This window comes from Paroedura picta, chromosome 5 (genome assembly GCF_049243985.1).
Source record: "Paroedura picta isolate Pp20150507F chromosome 5, Ppicta_v3.0, whole genome shotgun sequence".
Classification (NCBI taxonomy): Eukaryota; Metazoa; Chordata; class Lepidosauria; order Squamata; family Gekkonidae; genus Paroedura; species Paroedura picta.
This window is the reverse complement of record NC_135373.1, coordinates 61,169,654-61,192,248: the sequence shown is the minus strand read 5'-3', so window position 1 is coordinate 61,192,248 and position 22,595 is coordinate 61,169,654. Positions and strand designations below refer to the sequence as shown.

General features: G+C 42.6%; 1 protein-coding gene across 4 annotated transcripts in view; it reads right to left on the bottom strand.

Moving 5' to 3' along the window:
* TAFA5 (TAFA chemokine like family member 5) overlaps nucleotides 1–22,595 on the bottom strand; it is a 373,750-nt gene that overhangs the window by 27,198 nt on the left and 323,957 nt on the right. For 2 of the 4 annotated variants that reach the window (XM_077338251.1, XM_077338255.1), the window contains exon 4: nucleotides 2,554–2,651. The exons of 1 other annotated variant lie outside the window; for it this stretch is intronic. In XM_077338251.1, coding sequence (XP_077194366.1) covers nucleotides 2,554–2,651 — 98 coding nt within the window. Of the gene's footprint in view, nucleotides 1–2,553; nucleotides 2,656–22,595 lie in introns of all 4 variants that reach the window. One more of the 4 variants, XM_077338253.1, reaches the window with a different exon arrangement.

The window sequence follows — 22,595 nt, the reverse complement described above, 5'->3', positions numbered from 1 at the left end:
AAAACAAACAAATAGCACCCCCCCCAAAAAAAAAACCCAAATCCACTTGTCTTGTGTGGGGTTAATTAAAAAGTGGACTGGAGGTGGCTAGGGGTGGGTGGGGAAAAGAAATTTAACAGGCACATTATGCATGACGGGACTGTAAAAGTTATTTAAAAAGAAATGTCCCCATCCAGGAGGTGGAAGGAGGGGAGAAAGGTAAAGACACAAAAATGTGCGCAGAAATAAAATGGGGATAAAATGAAACTGTATGGGGCCAGAGAGAGCCTCTTGTGACGCAGAGTGGTAAGGCAGCAGACATGCAGTTTGAAAGCTCTGCCCATGAGGCTGGGAGTTTGATCCCAGCAGCTGGCTCAAGGTTGACTCAGCCTTCCATCCTTCCGAGGTTGGTAAAATGAGGACCCAGCTTGCTGGGGGGGGGGGGGGTTTAAAACGGTAATGACTGGGGAAGGCACTGGCAAACCAGTCCGTATTGAGTCTGCCATGAAAAAGCTGGAGGGCGTCACCCCAAGGGTCAGACATGACCCGGTGCTTGCACAGGGGATACCTTTACCTTTAACAGCATACATACTGTACGTTCAACCCTATTCTGTTCGGGAAGGATAATCAGTGAGCCCTTGCAACTACGATGAACTCCCCTGCACCTCAAATCATTACCCTTTTGATTACAATTTTTTTTCATAACACTTGGGGTTGGGGGGCTCTTACCTCCCATACCAGGAGAATGCAGTATGCAGGACCCTATCAAAGCATGTATTTGCTTGCCATGTTGAATGGGTACAGCAATTTGCCTGTTTTTTACATTTTCAGCCCACTTTCATTCATCACAGCAATTTGACTATATAAAATTATACTAAAATTATAAGGGTATGTGAGTGGTTAGGAATCAGTTTCTTTACAGCACCCCTCTAGTTTCAAACAAGATCTTCAACAAGAAATGCTAGGACAAACTTATCCTTCATTACTGTACCTGTCGGGCAGATTCACTCTCCATTAGGAAGAACACAGAAAAAAATTCTAAAGAGGAAATTTGTAGAACAGTCCCATGCAGAGTTAATGGTGGTCTAAACCAATTGAGATCAATGGGCTGTAGGCTCTGCACAGGACTGCGCTGTTGTTTGCTTCTTTTCTCAAGATTCAAGGGTACTTGGGCACTTTCCCCGCTCCCAGCATCTAGGCTGGCTGAAGCCTTGCTTCAAAAGATACCCATTCTAGTCAAAGAAAGCAATTTCCATTTCAATTTTGAACTTACTCTGCCGGAGGAGCTGTGCCTCTGGGGCAGAGCTGGGCAAAATGCCCACTGCAGTTATCTGTAAAGCCTCTCTCAGGGCTCCTTGTAGCTCTTTTAAACGTTATTAAAGAACAGCTCTATCAGGATCTCTATGCTCCATTATTAATTGAAGTGCCCTGCCTTCTCCCTTGCTGTTATTGTGCTAAACCTCATGTCATACTTATTTATTGAGCTTCCCCCAGTCTGTTGTGCTGCATATTGACACATGCTCGGGAAGAAAAGAGTGTGATCCAGTAGGAATTGGGGGGTGGGGTGGCAGTGCAGCATTCTCTGCTATAGCACAATGGCACATAGTATCCTCCCCCCTCTCCTGTACTTCAAATGAGATGCTCAGGGCCAAAGAAAATGTAATTGGAACAGATCCGACGTGCTTCAGTATGGAACTGCCTGGATCACGTACAGAGTGAGTGTTTGGAGGGGGGGGGGGATTCAGTTTTAAAAGCAAAGGGAAATTTGATTGAGAACAGCTGTACCCAGGTGACCAACTGTAATGTAGTGGTATGAGCCTCACTCTGCCACCAAACTCATTCAGTGACCTTAGCCAACATCACAGGGGGGTTGGTTCTGAATGGGGGAAGGACAGGAGAAAATAACTAATACATTTTTAAAAAATTAAACAAACAACTTCCTCCCTTTTCTGCTTTATAATCCAGAAGAAGAAGAAGAAGAAGAAGAAGAAGAAGAAGAAGAAGAGGAAGAAGAAGAAGAAGAGTTGGTTCTTATATGCCACTTTTCTCTACTCGAAGGAGTCTCAAAGCGGCTTACAGTCGCCTTCCCATTCCTCTCCCCACAACAGACACCCTGTGAGGTGGGTGAGGCTGAGAGAGCCCTGATATCACTGCCCGGTCAGAACAGTTTTATCAGTGCTGTGGCAAGCCCAAGGTCACCCAGCTGGCTGCATGTGGGGGAGCGCAGAATCGAACCTGGCATGCCAGATTAGAAGTCTGTACTCCTAACCACTACAGCAAGTTGGCTCTCTTCCCTAAGAATTTCTGAATGACAAAGAGGCTGGGGGAATGTACTGGGAGATAGGGATTGCAGGGTGGCGGATGGTATGGAGAGCTCTACACTGCCTGTTTGCACCAATCTACATAAGCAGGGAATTACAACTAGTACAGCCTCATCTTATCATATTGCATCTCATGCATTTGCCTCCTGAGATATTTGTTTTTAAAAGTTATATAGATTTCCTAGACAGATGCAACTTTGAGACCCAGAAAATAACCATTAAAGCAAATCCTCCAATCCACTTCAGGGCTTACCTCTGAGTAGCTTCTGTTGTATCATGTGTCAGTAAAGCTGACTGGATGTTGAATGAGACTAGGAACAATGTTGATGTCAACTGATTTCTTTCTGACATCTACCTGAGTGGAAACAAGTTCTTTGAATTGCTTCTAATGAACGACAATTCATGCATCAGAAAAGAAGTGAGAATTTCAGGAAAGGTTCAATTTGTGATATAAGGCCCCTAATGAGACACCCTACTTTTGATATTTAAAAAATATTGGATTTTTTATTCTTCTTACATGCACACAAAATACTTTTAGTCCATCCATGAACATACATGCAATCTATGTATATTGTATAGTGTACATTTGATTTTTATTTATGTTTGCTTTGAGTAATGAACATTGTGTTCAACACAGGTAAAGGTGAGCATGTGATTATATCCACTTAAACTGATTCTGCGCAGGTGAAAAGGGCCAGGCTGGCTCTTGTATGGCAGCGGGGCTTATCCCTGTTTCCACACAATGTCAGCGCCAACCCATCCTGGGCCTGGCACGCTTTAGGCCCATTGCCCTGTGGGAAGGGAACACAGCCCCTCCCCTTCCTATGGTGTCCCAGCAGGGACAAAAAAAAATGCCCTACTCAGTATTCTGGCACTTTTTGGCAGCACAGGGCCAAATGGAGAATTTAAAAAAATTTGTATGAAGGTGGGATTGTATTGTTTGTGCAAATAACATCCTCTCCCCTGCCTGCCTATGCAGTGGAACCATACCACCCTGGCTGCATTGTAGGGATGCAGAAATCTGGAGTGGATGGTGTGCACAGCTGTAAAAGGTCCCCCATAGGGACACAGGAAGCAGCAGATGGGATGGGGGTCTGCAGACCAAAGAGAATGGGAAGGCTGCATGGATGTAGGATTATGCTGTTTGACATGGCTGGGGGAGGGGGAGAATCTGCCACTGTTGCTAGGCATTGAATGGAGGGAGGAGGGCAGGGGCAGAGCATAGGCTAAAGTGTGTTTCCCCCTCCAAAACATCTTTCCTGCGGTTTGTGGCTGGGTTGTTTGCTGGGGGATCATGTTTTTCTGGGGAGTGAATCCACTTTTTGGGATTCCCCCTGTCATGGGTTAAAAATGGCGGGTATCGCGAGTTGACCACCGGAGGTAGGCGACGTCATCTGGAGGTGGCTGGCATGCTACATTCTCCATGTGCAAAAATGTTCAGAGTAAACAATCTAACAGACCTAGGGCCTTTTCGCACGGGGATCTTTGTTGCAAATTGTTTGCGGAATGAAAAATCGCCATTTAAAATAGTAGAATTCGTTGTTATGCATACCTGCCTTTGTAGTGGAATCAGTTGCGTTTTTTAGCGTTTCCCACAGGCTTCCGGTCTCGGCAGAAATCGCTAGAAAGGAAGCGCTATTGCCAAGCTCGTCCCGCCCCTGGCCGTCAAGCAGCCAATGGGCAGCCGTTAGCATGCTCCCAAACAGCCCCTTTCCCTTTAAGAAAGGTTTAAAAAAAAAAAACAGACCCATAGCAACGAATCTAGGTAGATTCGTTGCAACGGAGAGACCCATCCAGCTGCCTAATGTGAGCTGTCGTTTGATTGTATGATCGTTGGCACGCTGCCTCGAGTGATAAAAAAAAAATCCCCCCCCCTCTCACGGGCCCGATTTTCGGCTGAATTAATGTGTAAAAAATAAAGGGACTTTATTTCAGCAAACGGGCTTTTATGTGGTTTGTGCTTAGTGACTAAAGGTGAAGGACTGAAGCCAGGGAAGCCTCTAAACAGAAAGAGGCTCGCTGGTGCGTTTATCCCCGCTCGCTCGGAGAAAAAAAAATGGCGATCGCTTCGCCGGAAGTTTGGAGGACAGGCTCAGGAGGAGGGACTTTGAAGAACCCGCAACAATGGTAACGCACAGGTCTTTAGCGCTAGTGTTGCAGATTGGTTGCAGGAGTGTATCGCTATCCGGAGGGTGAATCCACTTTTCTGGATTCCCCTGAAAGCGCTACAACGAAGCGCTTTTTGCTGATTGGTTTCAGGAGTGTTGCAGATTGTCTGCGACGTCGTGCATTAAGGCAAATTAGTAGCGTTTTCAATTAGCAACCATTGTGCTATTTTGAAGCCGTGCGAAATGGCCCCTATGATTGGTCAAATCTGTCATATGGGTTCAAGGAAGGGAGGCTCGGTGGCCCAGTAGATGCTGTTTAATTTTGGTTGACCACAATAAAATGCCTGGTGGAGGAGCTCCCTTTTGCAGGCCCTGTGGAACTGTTTTCATTCCATTAGGGCTCTGATTTCCTCTGGGAGCTTGTTCCACCAGGTGGGGGCCAGGACAGAGAAGGCTCTGGCCCTGGTTGAGGTCAGGGATCACTAGCTGGTTGGAGGTGGTGGAGCGCAGAGTCCTTTGAGGGGCATAGGCAGAGAGGCAGTCTCTCAAATACACTGGGCCCAGATCATGTATGGCCTTGAAGGTAATTATCAAAACCTTAAGCCTGATTTGGAATTCGAATGGTAACCAATGCAGGTGTTGGAGAACAAGCCGGATATGGGATCTCCATGTTAATGCTGAGAGCTCAGCTGTTTTCTTTGTTCTCTCCCTTGCCAAGGAGATGAAAAAGCAAATACAGAAATAATCTCTGAGCCTTGCTCCTATTGATCGCCAGCAGGGCACAAGGTCAGTTTTTCAACAGAGTCTGTGGGGCCACAAATCACCAACTAGTACAGTTCGTGAACAAACTTATTGGGTTGATCCAGTTAATTCTTCAGCCACAAACCCAGTTAATGCTTCATGTCCATCCTTATCCTTAGCATAGATATAATCTCTGAGAAACTTGCATAACTCAATGCACAACTACTCATCATTTCCCATAACTCTAGAACTTGGGGCACACAATGAAGTTAATGGGCAACATATTGAGGTGAGACAAAAGGAAATACTTTCTCCAGTTCTTTGTATTGTGGCATTTACTGCAAGTGGACACAGCGATGGTCTTTAGCAGACTGCTGAATGTTGGTATTAGGAGGCAACATCAGAGAAAGCCTTGACCACCATCTTCTGGATGTTGGCCCTCCAATGCACCTGATTGGTTGCTGTCTACTAATCAGACTCAGAAGGACCTTTTTCTCATGCTATTATGAGCTAGAGCAATGACTTGTAGAAAAAAATATGAATATCTTCTATGCAATGGCTCTGGATGATCACACAGTTCATCCCATCAACTCCCTTTATATCCACATACTTTTGTCAAGGGTGAGAGTGAGCCTGGGCTTAGTGTCACCTTATAAAACTAGTTGTGGGGTTTCTATAGTTCAAAGCTGCAGGAGTCATTCTTCTAAAGACATACCTGAATGTGCTGCATTAAAGGGTGAATTAAGTAAATTAATGAGTGAAGCACTTAAAAAGTGTTAATATGTTATAATCCTTAGGTGTGATAATTTCACATTTTCTTAAATGGAAACAGTTCACCAGAGGGATGCTGGCATCAAGCCATCCTGAACTGGCATGTGTTTGCAGGGTACTTACAGATTTTTGTTTGCTACAAATGCCAGTCTCAGTAGCAATGATTTACAGCCGCTGCCAGTATCAGATCTAATCTTCCCTAAGCACAGGCAGGCTATAGCTGCAATAATATTATGAACACTAAATTACCTCAGTCTGGGCTGCAAAACGGACATAAATGCAAACTGACTGTTCCTAAACCTATCACTGTCCCACTTCATAGTAATGATATCCAGAAGCCTTCTAAATGATCTTCTTTTAAAAGTTTTTAAAGTTTGGCATGTTTACCATTTTGTTCACATAATTAACTGTGGCAACTCCCCTATGAATGTACTGTTGGTGTTTCATTTGCATTTGATGGAGGAGTAGAGATTTAACCTATTCAATTCTGTAGTGGAGAAAATAAATGGCATGGATGTTGGGGTGTGGAGAGGTGGTGGGATGGGAGCAACACACAACAATTAATGATGTTGGGGAAATATAAAAGGGATGGACCATTATGGACTGCCTATACCTAATATGGTCAAAAACACACTACACTACAATCAGACAAGGAAGAAGGAACAGTACACTCTCCTTCCATATACCACTGCTGTTACTGAAGTTCATCTAGCTCAAAATTTGGCTCTCTGTCCCTATATAAAGGGACCACAACTTCAATGACAGCCAACCTACTTCCCTTTTGGTTCTTGGGAGGGAAATTCTATTAAGATGACCTGAGTGGATAGAAGCATGTCATTAACTTCTCTGCTCCCTAATAATATATTTTCCTCAGTACAGTTATATAGTGCTTTTCATCTTTCAAGAGATTGCTCTTGAATCTTTGCTGGAAATGTTTCCCTCCTTTTTTGAAATCTGAAGTGGAATAGGTTTCACTAATCTTCAGATACAGAAACACAGGTTAAGAAGGAACAATGGTACAATTTTATTTTCTCAGTTTTGTCTTATTCACGCTGGGATAAGAGATCGCTATCATGTTTAGGACAGGACTCCTTGTTGACCTACTTAAAAATACTTCTTTTTAGCTTAGTTACATTGGTACGGGGTAATGGGAATGATCATCCACTGGAGATTTCTGTGTTTAATCTCTAAGGCATTAACACCCCCCCCCCCATTTTGCTTCAATTAAATTCACAGGACCATTACTTAAGAGATATTCAGAAATGGCATAATGAATGCTGGGGCCCAAGAGCCATTTACCTTGTTGCTTTATGGTCTGTGGTGTCTGTAAATGAGATCAAAGCACTGATTTTGTCAATCCCGTCTATTAAATCCCCTGGAGAAGATTGGATTCTGCCCAAATACTGTTAAGCTTTCTCTGAGTGGTGGGCCCCTGTGCTTTCCAGACTGTTCTCTCAAATCAGTGATACTGGCAACATTTCTCAGGGGTGGATGAGTGTTATTGTTCCCATCCAAAAAAACGGTGATAAAAATAACCCCGGTTAACTATATAATCAGCCTCTTGCCCAAATGTTATGGGTAATTCCTGAAACTTAAACTTGAGAAATGGGTGGAGGCAAACAACACATTATAGCTGTGTCAAATAGGCTTTTAAAGAGGGTACTCAACAACTGAACATTGCTAGACCCTGTACTGTCTCGCCTCATTGGCCATGGAAGGCCCCATGAGGGTGCTATATACAGAATTTCTTGATTTCACCACAACATTTGACTCCCTGGACAAGCAAAGTCTTTGTCAGAAACTCCTGAACATGGGGGCTAATCCTGTTTAGTATCCATCTAAAGATCATGGTAAGAGTCAAGGTAGGGAATTCCAGCTCAATGAAATAGCTGTCCAAAGGGACATGAAACAAGGTTGTGTGCTGGCCTCCTTATTGTTCAATCTGTATATAAATGAATTAGCATCCAAACTAGATAGTCCAGATTTCATGTCTCCATCTGTAGGCCACTCAAAGGTGTCTATATTGCTCTATGCAGTTGAAATGGTTGGACAAGCTGGGATTATTCTGCAAAGAGGAAAAATTAAATATAAATTATCCAAAAATCAAAGTGATGGTGTTCAGGATGTGCCAAAAAATCTGTATGGAATATTCTGGGTGCACCAATTGAATCTAGCTCTTACAAATACCTTGGAATAACTTTCACCAAAACACTTTTCTGGAAAGAAATTTATTTGCTATGCAAGCATCAACACTGAGAAGTTTGGGGGCCAAAGTTAAATTCTTTTTATCAAAGGAGGTCACTTGGTAGAGCCAGCCATCAAACTCTTTAATAGTAAGGTGATTTCCTGCCTGCTATATAGAGCAGAAATATGGGACTGGGGGGGGGGAGATATATTGGCCATCTAAGAATGGTTCCAAAACCTATTCCTGAAAGAATTTTGGCATTATCAGTGGGTCACCAGCAGCTCTTATGAGAGCTGAGTTAGGGCTACTTTCTCTGAGTGTTGGGTAAAAGTAATTACTGGATGAAACAACAATATAGATTCTTTCAGTAGATTTTCTGATTTTCTTGGAATGTGATAAAGCTTGCTCTACATTTTTATATCAAACTTGACCACAATATTTTATTCCTGATGATCTTTTGGGATCAAGAAATGATCAACATGATTGGATTTTTATATGGATGCAATAATTAACTGTGTTGCAATAGCTTAATCTAAAACAGCACCATTCAAATAATTTAAAAGTGACTAACACAGATCCCTATACCTAGCGACCATAACATTGTTAACGCTAAGAATGGTATTTGCTCATTTGAGGTTTCATGTCATATTAACTGCAGTTCACAGTGGTCGATTCCTCCATATCCCAATGTCTGATCAACTTTGTATTTGTGGAATAGAATGAACTGAGGACCTTATTCATTACATTCTTGACTGTCCTCCTCATGATGACCTGAGAACTAAATACATTAAGAAACTTTAGCCCACTGCTTGGGGGCAAAGCAAAATCTGAGCATTTAATCCTGTTGTTATCAGATACCGAGTCATTTATTTCCAACAAAGTTGCCTTATTTGCTCTTGCCAACAAGTATTAGGTCTAACTATGGAAACAAATTGTGCTGTCCTAAGAATTTTAATCCTGACTCTGTATGTATTAGTCAGTTTTAGTCTTGCTGTTTTCAGAATTTAAGTTTTATTTGATCTTATTTTTTATAGTCTGTAGATTTGACAGTATTGTGAGGGCCAGTGGCTAATACAATAAAACTTCTAAAATTCACAGTAGATTTAAAGTGGAATGTTACCTTCCACAAATGAAAAGATCATTCCCCAATCAAACTTAATAGACAAAAATATTCAGTGGTGATTAGAGATGTAGTAAAATATTTTTTACTACAATTCTTACCTGGATATAACCACACAGTCCTTTGAAGAAATTCTAGGACGGTGTTTACAGATCAATTACGGGCAAACTCATTTGTATTTAGCTTAGTTTATATTCACTACTTAAGTTGGTACTAGATTTAAAGCAACAACTTAAAAGCTTTGACTTTTGATAACTAACAGACACAGACTAGCTGCCAGTAGCCATAACTGTAAGTCTTAAATAAAAGCTCTACTGCCATAGAAACATGACTTACATGTCAACTAAATTTTGCCATGCTCTGGCAACCATGCCATGATATTTGCTCCATTTTGTAAGGGGCACACCTTCATACAGTTCTTGCTGTATTAAGAATATAAGAAGAGCCCTACTGGATCAAATTCAAATTTATTTGCAAGACAGCTCCAAGCCAGCTATAAAACCTACACAACTTAAGAACTTGTAATTCAGCTCTAAGAAAAATAGACTCTATGACCATTTATGCACTGGGAACTTCACTGCCCCAGCTCACGTGCAGGAGCAAAAATTGGGTTTGGATGAGGTGCACAGGGCCAAATGCTCCCCTGTGTTGGTGCAGGAAAAGGTGGGGCAACCTGCCATGACTAAATGACTAAACCCTCCAGTGCGTAAACAGTCTATGTGCTCAAACAAGGAAATGTCGCAAGCATAGGAAACAAGAAAGGTTCCATACAAAATCTGTGCAATTGTTTTTGCCTGGAATAGTCTGAGAGCAGCTGGGAAAAAATGGTCTCTTTGTTTGAATTTTTTTTTTACTATATAGTGGGAGGATCTCTTCCCCAGGAAAACAACTTGTCTACAATGTTCTAGACTGGATTACCCTACAGGATCAGATTGATGACTCATCTAGGACAGCATGATGACTGACACAATGCCAACAACAGGGCATTTCACCAGGCCAGACCAGCGTTCCATCCACCCAGCCCAGCTAGGGGCAATCTGGAGACATGGCTGCCAGTCTGCCCCTGACCACCGCAGAGAGAGGAGGTCAGTAGGGCTGCCAAGGGGGATGAGAACAGAGGCTTGGACAGGCTGTGCCAGCCCATTTCACCCCAAGGCTGTTATGTCCAACTGTAAATTGCCTCAGAACCCTGACAGAGCTGGCAGGAGGCTGGTGAGTGTGCTCCCTCCTCCCTCCCTTCAGGCCTGCTGTGAAGGAGCCTTTAACAGCCACTGACTGAGGGGAGGGAGGCATTTCCGAGAGCAATGCAGGGGAGCCCGAGGCCATTCCTTTTTTGGGGGGGGAACTTTCCCGTTTTGCCAAACAGTTGGCTGGCAAGGAGGCCACAGAAAAGCCCCTTCTCACTTAAAATACTGCTCTGCCCGGGGGTTAGACACAGCCAAGCCATGTGTATTTCTTCTTTGCAACTCTGCAGATTTGAGGCCACTGCACAGCGTTATTCTGCAGACAGAACTGGATGCTGTTGCAGAGGTTCTTTTGTCTCCTGTTTCATCCGTACAACAACCCTGTGCAGTAGGCCTCAAGTCTTTCAATTAAATAACAACCTGTGTGGGAGGCCTTAAATGCTTCTCCTGTAGCACAACCATGTACAAAGTAGCCCTATGCCTGGGGAGTTGATCTTTATACTCTGCAGGTGAGCTGTAATTCCAGGAGCTCTCTAGGCTCCATGTGGAGGTTGGCTACCCCTGGGTTGGAAATATTCCTAGAGGTTTGGTGGTAGGACTTCAGAATTGTACAATGCCTCAGAGTCCAGCCTTCAAAGGAGCCATTTTTGCTTGCAGTTGGGAGGGAGTGGTGCAGGTGTGTCCCTCCTGGGCTATGGGCGATGGCCAGCCCTTACCAGCAACTGTTTGTATTCTGACGCGCAGACAGGCAGACCAGCATCAGTCCTGTGAGTCTGGAAAGTGCATGAAGATCTAAATAAATATTTACAGCCTGAAACTGTAAATAGTAAACAAGTAAATGGCTGGAGAGACATGGGAACTGGAATGACTTTTTTCAGCCTTGGCCTGCCCCCCCCAAAAAAAACAGTATAAAAAACCTTACTAAGATCAAGACTACTGTGCACAGAGAGTCTTCCTGTTAGGGTTACCAGCTCCCATGTGAAGCTCTCTACCTCACCTCTCTCATGGAGAGTCTGCTATGGGGAGAGGAAGGGAAGATGATTGGAAAATGCTTTGAGACACCTGAGGCCTGCTGGGTCACTGCAGCCCATTCCCAGTTCTCTCAGATGTCTCACAGCCCCACATCCCTCACAGGTTGACTATTGTGGGGAGACAAAGGGAAAAGATGTTTGTAAACAGCTTTGGGACCCCTTTGGGTAGTAAACAACAGCGTACAAAAATCTGTTCTTCTTCTAAGGAGCAACCATGAAAGAAGCATGTGGGTACATAACAGTGAAAAAATGGAGAAGAAGGAACAACTGTGTACTGTGGCTATCCCATGTGTAATAGGGCAACAGGGCATTTCGGTGTCTGTGGCTAATTCACACAGGAAGGGAAATGACGCAGAACTGGGAGGAATTGGTTGCCATGTAATCTTCCCTTAAGAAGAGTCTCCAGTCTGATTTTCCCTTCACATATCTGAAGACATGGCTCTGGAAAGCTCATCTGTAGCCACTATACCACAATTCCCAAAGGTCAGTCCTCCCCCATACTCAACAAACATTCCAAACCACACGTTCTTGACACCCATATCTCCACACCCATGCCCTCCTTTGCCACCATGCCACCACAACCTCCCACACACATTCAACCCCATGCCCTTAGAGACTGGACAACTCCTCCCCTTCCTCTTCCCACTGCCAAGCTCTAGCGGCAGTTGTATTCTTGGATATAATGGGCTTTGCACCTAGTAAATATATAAATAAATAAAGATATGCAAACTGTTAAAAAAGACTTATATGGATTGGTAAATTTAGTCATGATCTATAAGATTACTGATAAAGTTTGCCCATAGTTATCAATTAATGGTGATTTCATGTATGCATTCTGTCTGCATAATAGGTGGCTCATATAGTTCTCTCATCCATTTTATGTAAGAGCTGGGTTAGGCTGAGAAATAATGACAGGCCCAAGGCTACTCACTAAATTTCAGACCATTTGAATGCAGGTCTCAGAGCTCCTGGGCTGATGCTTTGTAATGATTGCAGCATTTTGATTCGATTCTTTCACCTAAAGCAGGGGTAGTCAACCTGGGGTTCTCCAGATGTTCACAGACTACAATTCCCATGAGTCCCTGACAGCAAACGCTGGCAGGGGGTCATGGGAATTGTAGTCCATGGACATCTGGAGGACCACAGGTTGACTACCCCTGACCTAAAGCTCTAGTTTTCAATGTGCATGATAAGTCTAATATAGGGTAATTGCCAGAGGAAGTGATGACTTTTCAGTGGACCATAGGGATGGGCAATAGTTGTCTGAAACAGACTTTTCCTCCTTACTTTGTGAAGTTTTCCATGCTGTCCTGTTCTTAATGCCAATTTTATGGGAGAACATACTTTAGTAACCATTAGCGTTTTATGGCAAAAAGTCAAGAGAAGAAATCAGGCTTTCAGACTTTTTATGTGAAAATAATGAGCCATGCTAACCAATTAATGTTTTTGTACTGATTTCATGGCATCATCATTTTTGTCATTGTGATGCTTGCTAACTATATATATTTGCGGTTTGCATCAACATAACTGAGAGCAGACCATGGTCTTCCTTAATGTTTAAGACTGAGGAAAGAAAGTTGCACAAAACTGACCTTATTTGCTCCCCTTGTGAAATTGCTCACTTTGGTTCTGGGAGCCTGCAACAATGTACATTTTAATTACACTGTGTATTACATTTAATAGTTTTATTTCCCTTTCAGCCAGCAATAATTTATCAAATGCTTTAAAATGCATTTGTTTTGTTTTCCATTTGGCAAGCATTTTGTTTTCATTGGAGTCTGTTTCTAATGATGCTGGACATTACTGTTGCTTATATATATTTATTCTCTTGTTTTTGCACCTGCATACATCCTTATGTCAGCACAGCTCTGGAACTGTGCTTGCTTAGCTAAATAAATTCCCTGTGCTTGCTATGTAACTGTAGAATGTAGAATAGAGTTTTGCCCACACTCTGCAAAGACATCAGCTATCACTTGTTTAAATTATTTTCAAGAGACGGCACCACATGCAAGCCTAATGTAATCTTACTGACTTGCCATACAGATTACATTGCCTTCCATGCACAAATGGAAAACAAAATGACAACACAATTCTAAACTCACAGAGAACATGAAGCTAGGCAGATACAGGCAGAAAAGTTCCAAAAGGTTTAAAATTTTACCCTCATGGCAAAGAATAATTTTTAAAACAAGGATTCTGTTCTTACTGGAGGTCTGGCACTGTCATTTTAAAAAGGAACATGCCAATATCTGGGCAGCCTTGGTGTCAGACTGCTAAGCAGCCAATCAGAGCTGGTCTGGGGAAGACTTTAAAGCACCCTCCCACACTTTGGAGCCAGCCACTGCCTAGAACTAACCTTCCTTCCCTCCCTGTATAAAGCCAGGTGGGATTAGCTGGTTTCCTTGAGTCAGGTCATTTTGTTTGTTTGTTTGTTTCTTCCTCCTCAAACTAGCTTTGTTTCATTCTCAATGTACATGGCTGAACCACAAACCAAATTACAAATTGAACCGAATTAGGGGATTGATTTGTGAACCATACTGGTTCATAGCCCTGCAAAAACCATTGAAAGGTCTGGAGTTCCTTTAAACAGGGTTTACAGAAAGCATGTAAAACAGCTGAGCAGAGAGGAGCAGGATCCTCCCCACCACTCAGCTATTTTTGTGGCTTTCATAGGGAATAAAATACAGGGGTTTAAGCCCCTGCTTTCTGCTCTGTCTATGAATCACTTTGAACTGCTTTAAAAGTTCATGGAAATTCATACCTGTCATGAATCTTAGTTCATGAACCACAAAAAGGACAAAATCTGTCATTAATTTTGCTTTGTGGTTCAGTTTCTGCCCAACCCTACATACTCTACATTTCTAGGGCATGTGGTAGTTTTTGGTGAGGACCAACTAAAAAAAAAATTTGGTCCATCTCTGGCCTATATTCACTAGCCATTCTGAAATACATAAATCTAGGGGAAATTATTGATAAACATAAGATTACATGGAGTACATGCCTCTAAATTTAGTGTTGTCTTTCAGCACTAAATCAACTCTCCAGCATTTACAGTAATCTAAATCTTAACATTGCTTAACATTCCTTTCCTCCCCAAACCAACATCTTTGATTCTTCACAAGGTCTGCTTCATACTGACTGCATGTACATTTTAATATCATTTCAGTACATCCTATTCAGTTTTTGTATCTTTGCAAGTAATACAAATTAAATTTCCAATGTAAGAAAGACTCTCGACATTTACTACTGAGAGACTCCTTTGACGAGGGAAAAAGCCAAAGTGCACCACTTTTCCTTAGATCAAAATGGACTGTTATGACCCCCCTTTCCAGAAAAGCATCAGACTTGCTTTCACACTTTTGCTGTGGATCAATATCCTGAGGGTACAACTGCCACTTTGCATGCTAAAGTGATTCAGCTGACACCAACAAAATGACACAAGGAAGCAGCTGGGGGGACACAGTCCCGCTTGACATAATGATGCTTTCACTCTCTCGTTCTCTCTCAGCCTCTGCTGTTTTATTTGGTGTCAGATGTATATTGGTTTACAGGACATTTTAAGAACCCATGTCTTGCAGGTATAACTCAAGTTGGATTATTTTTTCTCACATATGCAAGTGGAACAAATACTGATGAAATTGATATGACTTGATGAGAGAACTAGTGTGGTATAGTGTACTAATCTCTAACTCTTTCAGGCCCAAGATACACGTTTCACACACAACAGACCCAGAACATGCAGTTCAGCCTCAACCCAGGACTCACATTTCAACCTGCAACTGTACCCACACAATTTTTTCATGTATATCATCTTTCTTTTATCTACCTCTGCATTCTATATTTTCTGACTGTTTCCATTTTCATGCCAGTTGTTTGCTCCTCTTAAAAAATTCATAATACAAGAAAAATTGAAGTGACACCAGACCCAGACAAAACTTTGTCACTCACCATCATTTTATATTCTCAGTGGTATGAGGGAGCAGTCTGTATTTTGGAGATTGCCCCATCCCTACCACTGGAGAGCTGGTTGTGTTACTTACCAGCATAACTTACCAGGTGGTTTACCTGACAAAATTTTGGATTAAGATTAGGCAGATCTTGAAGAATCTCTTCATTGCCAAAAAGGAGACTAGTTGGTCCTAGTGTGTCATTCATTTTCAGTCAAACAACTTCACAGGTATATTGTAAGTATAGAATGGAATATCCCTATGAATGCTCCCAAAGATCCTTGGTGGATAAATACATATATAATACAAAAAAGTAATCTATGTGATTATCTTATTCAGTCAAGTTTTTTTAAACTGATGAACTATCACATACAAAGAAAATGAAAACTGTATAATGCTGAACACAGCAACAAGAATGACATTTGGATTTGATGAGTTGACTACTCAGCTTCTATATTTCAGATTTGTTACAAAACAAACAAGAATTATTTGCTTCACTTCCTGGCTCAAAACAAGCCCTTCTTGGAGCTACTCTGAGAAGGAACGGGTCAGGCAATAAGCACTTGAGTAAAACCAATATGTCATTAGACACTACATAAAGAGAAAAGGAATTATAAGTAGGTGAGGAGGGCACAGTGTTCTCACTCCCCACATCCCCCAACCTTCCTCAACAGAGGGCTTTTGGATTTATGCATTATTCTTTTCAGGATTTTAACATATTTTAGCACTTCAGAATTAAAGAGAAGGCTGCCAACGCAACTCCCAACCAAAAATAATAGCTACTATAAAATGTACTTATAAACTAACCTAGAGTTGCCTTTGCCTACTCCTTGCTTATGAGTAAGCATGAGGGGGAAGGTAGGACCAGTAAAGAAACATAATCTTAACTTGACAACCTCAAAGAAGATTATAATGTGTGAATAATACACAAGTTCTCAAGAATAAAGCAAAGAAAGAATCTTAAGTTCTCTATGGAGTCAAGTGCCTTCAACATCTCATAAACAGCTTATGTTGGTGGAGTGGAAGTGTCAGTGACAGGAAGTGAACACAAATATTTTTTTACTATGAGGAAACTTTCAGAAAATATATGTCAGTATAAAGCCAAATTCAAGTGGGTAAGTCATGTAGACTTGAAACAGCAGAACAAAGCTTGAGTCCAATGGCACCTTTAAGACCAGGAAAGTTGTAACCTGAGTATAAGCTTTTGTGTGCACAAATACTTCTTCAGCATAAGATCAGGGAAAAATAACTACACAGAAAAAACAATGAGGCATTATATGTTTTTAAGAGAAAAGACTGCACAGCTGCCAGCCATGGTGGAAAAGAAGAGGTAAATTCAGCTGAGACACAAACCGAGAGTGGGTTGCAGAGACCCAGGAGGGTTGGAAAGTGCGCAGCCAGAAGCAGGGAGTGTAAAGGACATGGCAGGGAAGAAGAGGACTGCCAGAGGGAGGGGGGCAATGGAAAGATGAGGCACAAAAAAGAAATGCAGCACCCACAGAGAAGGTGCAGCGGGAAACTGAGGCTATAAAGGAAAAAAGTAGGGGAGTATGGATCTGATAAAGTGTCCCAAGAGGGTCCAGAAATCAGAGAGAAAAGTGGCAAGGCAAGGTAGGTAAAAAAGATAAACAAAATAGGTGAAAATGCAAGATGTGAGCTGCAAAGCATGCAGGGGAAGGGCCTTGATCAAGCAGGAGGGCCAGCTGAAGGCAGTGCAAGGCTGGAATGACTGCAAGCAACTTCAGCGGGCTCTTTTGCTCGCCTACTTTTGGAAGGGGGGAGGAAAGTGAAACAGAGGGATTAAAGGGATGCCAGCCATTTAAACCTAACAGCTGACATGTGTGCCCATCTACTGCCAGCCTGAAATGGCCGGCAGCCATTTTAGAGGTCAATTTAGCTTCCCCTGCTCATGCCCCACTGACACACTTTGAAGCCAGTCATAAATCCTTGCTTTTGCCGCATCAGAGTGCAATAAGTTTGGGATCCCCCCTTTTGATTCCCCCCCGACCAGGTTGGGTCTTCCTGAGTAGTCACCATTTTTTAAAAAAATTGTGGCTGTGGTCCTGCCTTTGGAGGGTATACATTCCACAGTGCTTCTTCCTTTCTACCTGCATGCTCGTTGCCCCTTATGACATTCTATAGTCTGACATCAAGTTTGGTCATAGGTGTCAAGGGGTAATTTGGGAGGGAAAAGATCTTGTTTGCCACTTTCCCCTCCGTTCCAGGATCATTTGTCTGAGCATTTGCACTTTTTGGTTTTCCCTTGCCTTGGAGCTTTCCCTTGTTTTACATCCAATGACAACTGAGGCATTGCAAGGATTGGTTGTGACTTGTAATAGGCACCCCACAGTTATTCCTCCCCCCCCCAAAAAAAAAGGTTTATAGGTCTCACACCAACTTCGACTTATCTGCCAGTTCTGAATTGAGAGCTCCACCCCATCCAGCCCCCTCCAAGCTTGTGAACGCTCATGGTCATATGTGTGGGCATCACTTGGCCCCCATGGGGGCTACTAATGCCCATTTCAGTCATCATCCATTAAGCTGCCCTGAGTGGGTGTTAAGCACTGAGTGTCACTTAAGGCATGAGACACGCTCCTCCTCAAAGGCCTTACCAGAAATATTAAGTGGAACAGAAAGTTCTAATAGCAGATTCAAGCAAGATTTCCTTTCTTGCAGAATATCATCCTTCTTCATTTACTGCATTAAGTTTGTTATCTGCACTGCTTTGTCCAGAAGCTTAATTTTCTTTTTAAAATGTCTATTGGTGAATTAACAGTCATGTAAAGTCTTCATTTGTTTCAATTATTTACTATTTATGCATTTAAAACAGTCCTATGAAATAGTGCTTTAAGGAAAATTGAGACTAATGCTGTGCAATTACAGCAAATAGCCTTTGGAATTGAAATGGCAATGTTCTTCTAGGACAGCATTATCCTCAATTGCTGCCAGAAATAATGTGAATTGGGTCCATCCAATTTTTGGTTTTCATTCGCGACTGAGAGGTAAACACATTATTTTCATACCGCTGAAATGTGCAATACATATGTTTTTATTGAAATATAGATGCAATTAACAGACACTGAGTTTGGAAAAGCGATTTTCCTCAATTTTCTTGCCGCTTCTGTCTGGCTGTTCACTTTTCAAAAATCAAGGATAAAGTCATCCAACAAGATTGATCAGCAGATCTTAATTATCAAAATACAAGTATGATTGAAAGGTACTACAGCAATATGTAATGGAAAATGCTGTCAAGTTTCAGCTGACTAATGTAGAGTTTTCAAGGCAAGAGACATTCAGAGGTGGTTATAGAGTTGCTAACCTCCAGGCTACAAATGATTTCCAGGTGACTGAGATCAGCTCCCCTGGAGAAAATGGCTCCTTTGGAGGATGGATTCAAAGGCATTATATCCTACTAAGGACCCTCCCTCGCAAGCCATACCCTTCCCAGGCATCAATCCCAAAATTTCCAAACCCAGAGCTGACAACCTTAGGTTGCCATTGTCTGCCTCTGCGTCATGGTCCAGGACTTCCTTGGTGGTCTCCCATCAAAATACTAACCAGGGTTGACCCTGCTTAGCTTTTAGTATCTGACAAAATCAGACTACCCTGGGCTATCCAGGCCAGTTACTACTGATTTAGTCGGTTTGTTGTTTCTTATGTATCTTAGTTTGACAATCAAACTGACATCTTGATGAAAACAACAAAAATATTTACTGTCTCAGCTAGTTTGGAAAACTAAAGGGATATTACTACATATGTAATTGTGAAATTTATTCAAAAATGTTTTTATAATACAGCAACAATGAGAACATCTTATTGCACCTATTTTTGATCAACAAAATATTCAGTCTTCATGAAGGGAAAGTGGGGGGGGGGGAGTGAAAACATTAGGCCCATCCATTAATGTCTAAACAAAGAATTTCAATTAGCCTAAGCAACAGTCTTAAAATAACACACCATAATAAAGATGGTTTGGGTTCATTAATTTTAATTCATTTTATATGCTGAAAAACAAAAAGCAAGGAGCCTTTCTTGCCTGCTTTCCTTAATCATACCATGGTAATACTGCATGTTCTAGAAGAATGCTTTTAGTCATGATAGCTATGTCCTTAAGTTACAATCAAATGAATAAGGGTATTTTCTGAAGAGAAGAATAGGCCAGATTAAAAAATAAACTCACCAAAATTTGGAATAATACAACTCCCCCAATACTGCCGTTGTTAATAGAAGAACATCTGGCAATAGTAGACGAATTCTGATAGAGTCCCACAGCACTAGTTTAATTAAACAGCTACTCGTTTCTTCTCACATTCCCTCTGAAAAGACTAGGAATGGGTAAAGGTAAAGGTATCCCCTGTGCAAGCACCGAGTCATGTCTGACCCTTGGGGTGACGCCCTCCAGCGTTTTCATGGCAGACTCAGTATGGGGTGGTTTGCCAGTGCCTTCCCCAGTCATTACCGTTTACCCCCCAGCAAGCTGGGTACTCATTTTACCTACCTCGGAAGGATGGAAGGCTGAGTCAACCTTGAGCCGGCTGCTGGGATCGAAATCCCAGCCTCATGGGCAAAGCTTTCAGACGGCTGCCTTACCACTCTGCGCCACAAGAGGCTCATCAGGAATGGGTACAATCTGGAAAAATGTGGTTTGTTTTGGTTCAAGGTTCATGGTTTCTCCAATCCATGATTCATGATCCCAGAACCATTACAAATGATTGACTGTCAAATGAACCAATTTAATTCATGAAGTTTGTGATGAAGTAGAATGCCCTCCCCAGCATGCAAGAGATGCCAAACTCACAGAGAATTTCTGGTTGACTGTCCTCTACCTGCCCTCCAGGTTTGATGAGTATTAGATTTACAGGGTCTGAATTATGGCATCTCTAAGAAGGTCCCCTAGGAAATTGCTGGGCACAGAAACAGGCTCAGGAGTATATAGAATGGATCTTGTGCAAGCTAGAATAATCAAACTTGCAGGGGATCTCCCTCTGTTACTCCTCTACATGCCTCCCAAATTCTATGCAAATTGAACTTAGGGGGTCCAGGTTATCATCCTCAAAAGATGACCCAGGAAGGTACTTTTGGGGAAAGTGCAGGTTCAAGAGTATATGGAATGCACCCCCTGCAAGCTACACACAGGGAACCTCATCCTGCTAACAGCTCCTCTACACTCTCTCCAAGGTGGGAGCAGATCGCTTTAATGTTTGGTAAACATTATGATTGACAGGAGACAGTCTGTCCAGAAATGTTTCCATTCACAAACTGTCACAAACCAGTATGAACCTCCTGAAAGTTCATTCAATGAATAAATCCTTTAATGGCATAAATCAGATTAAAATATACATCAAGTAAAATCTAAAAAAAGAGACATATGACTGAGGCAAATGACAGTTAATAGAATAATTTGGGAATAATAATATTTAAAAAATTCATGCCATAATCTTTGGTTAGCACAGCCTTATGGCACATTGCAAAAAAACACAAACAAACCTAAAAACTACAATGTTATCAACAGTGTCAGGAATACAGCTTGCACTGGCTTTTCCTGCTCCCACCAAGGGGAGCGTTTAGGCCAGTGAATCTTGTCCGTCCCAGATTTGTGGCACCAATTGAGGCAGCTGGAGCAGTGAGGTTCTGCCATTCAGGTGGGTGGTGAGGAACATTTTTCTTGCTTAGGAATGTGGTAGCAATACCATGTTCCTAACCTCCCCCCCAAAAAATGTGCCAGCTGGCTCTGCAGTGCTGTGCAGAACCATGGAGCTGCCTGGGACATATATTTTCCTTTCCAGGATGCCTGGACATCCCACCTCTTCCATGTCAGATGGGCCTGGCCTGACATAGGCTTCAATGGCATCTGCAGCAAGGAAGAGAATGTGGAAGAATCTGCATACCCTTGCTGTGGGGGCAATCAAGGGCCTAAGTTGGGCCCTGGGCTAGCACCGACATCATCTGGAAGCGGGCATTAGTCCTGCAAACAGACAAGTGCTGGTCTCAGCCTCACCTTCCTCACTGGATGTCTGTTGTGGGGAGAGGAAGGGAAGGTGATTGTAAGCTGCTTTGAGACTCCTTTGGGCAGTGAAAAGCAAGGTATAAAAACCAACTCTTCTCCTCACTGAGACCTTCTCCAAACTGAGAACATCAAAGTTACCTAGCAAAACCATGGGAACAACAATCCTACTTTGTTGTTTCAAGACAGTTCCCAAACCCAGAGAAAATTGGACTTATGGCCATGGGAGTTTAGGTTGCAATAATATAGAGAACAAGATATTCTGTAATTTACCTCTTAAAATATTGGACGGAAGTATTAGATTTAGTTGTAAACTGAAGATGAAAGATTTATGTTCAGTTGTTGCTATCCAGTGGCCCAGTTAGTCATTGTTGGGGAATATCATTGGGCATATTTGAGCTGATGGATGAAGTAGGCTGTTCCTTTTTCTAAGATGTAGCCTGGCTGAGGCCTTATGATGCACATCAGCAATAAATACAGTTATGCCCACTTTGCTTGGCTGTTTTGGACAGCTATATTACAGAGCCTGGGGGAGGGTGAAGTTTGGGGAGGGGACAACCTTCATGGAGCATAATGGCCTACAAAGCAGCCATTTTCTTCACAGGAATTGATCTCTAGAGCTGAACTGATCACAGGAGATTTCCAGGCCACACTTGGGAGATTAGCAACCCTCAGGGCCATTTCGTACGGCTTCAAAATAGCACAATGGTTGCTAATTGAAAACGCTACTAATTTGGAATAACCCACGACGTCGTAGACAATCTGCAACACTCCTGAAACCGACCCGCAAAAAGCGCTTCGTTGTAGCGCTTTCAGGGGAATCCCAAAAAGTGGATTCACCCTCCGGAAAGCGATACACTCCTGCAACCAATCTGCAACAATAGCGATAAAGACCTGTGCGTTAACATTGTTGCGGTTTCTTCAAAGTCCCTCCTCCTGAGCCTGTCCTCCAAACTTCCGGCGAAGCGATCGCCATTTTTTTTTCCCCCGAGCGAGTGGAGATCAACGCACCGGCGAGCCTCCGTTTAGCCAGTGAGGCTTCCCAGGCTGCAGTCCCTCCTCAGAGCTGTTTACAGCAAAAGAAGCCCGCAGAAGCCCGTTTGCTGATGTATTTTCCCTTTATTTTTCACACTGTTTCGGCTGAAAATCGCGCCCGTGGGGGGGGGAGAGGGGGGATTTTTTTTTTCCACTCGGAGGCAGCGTG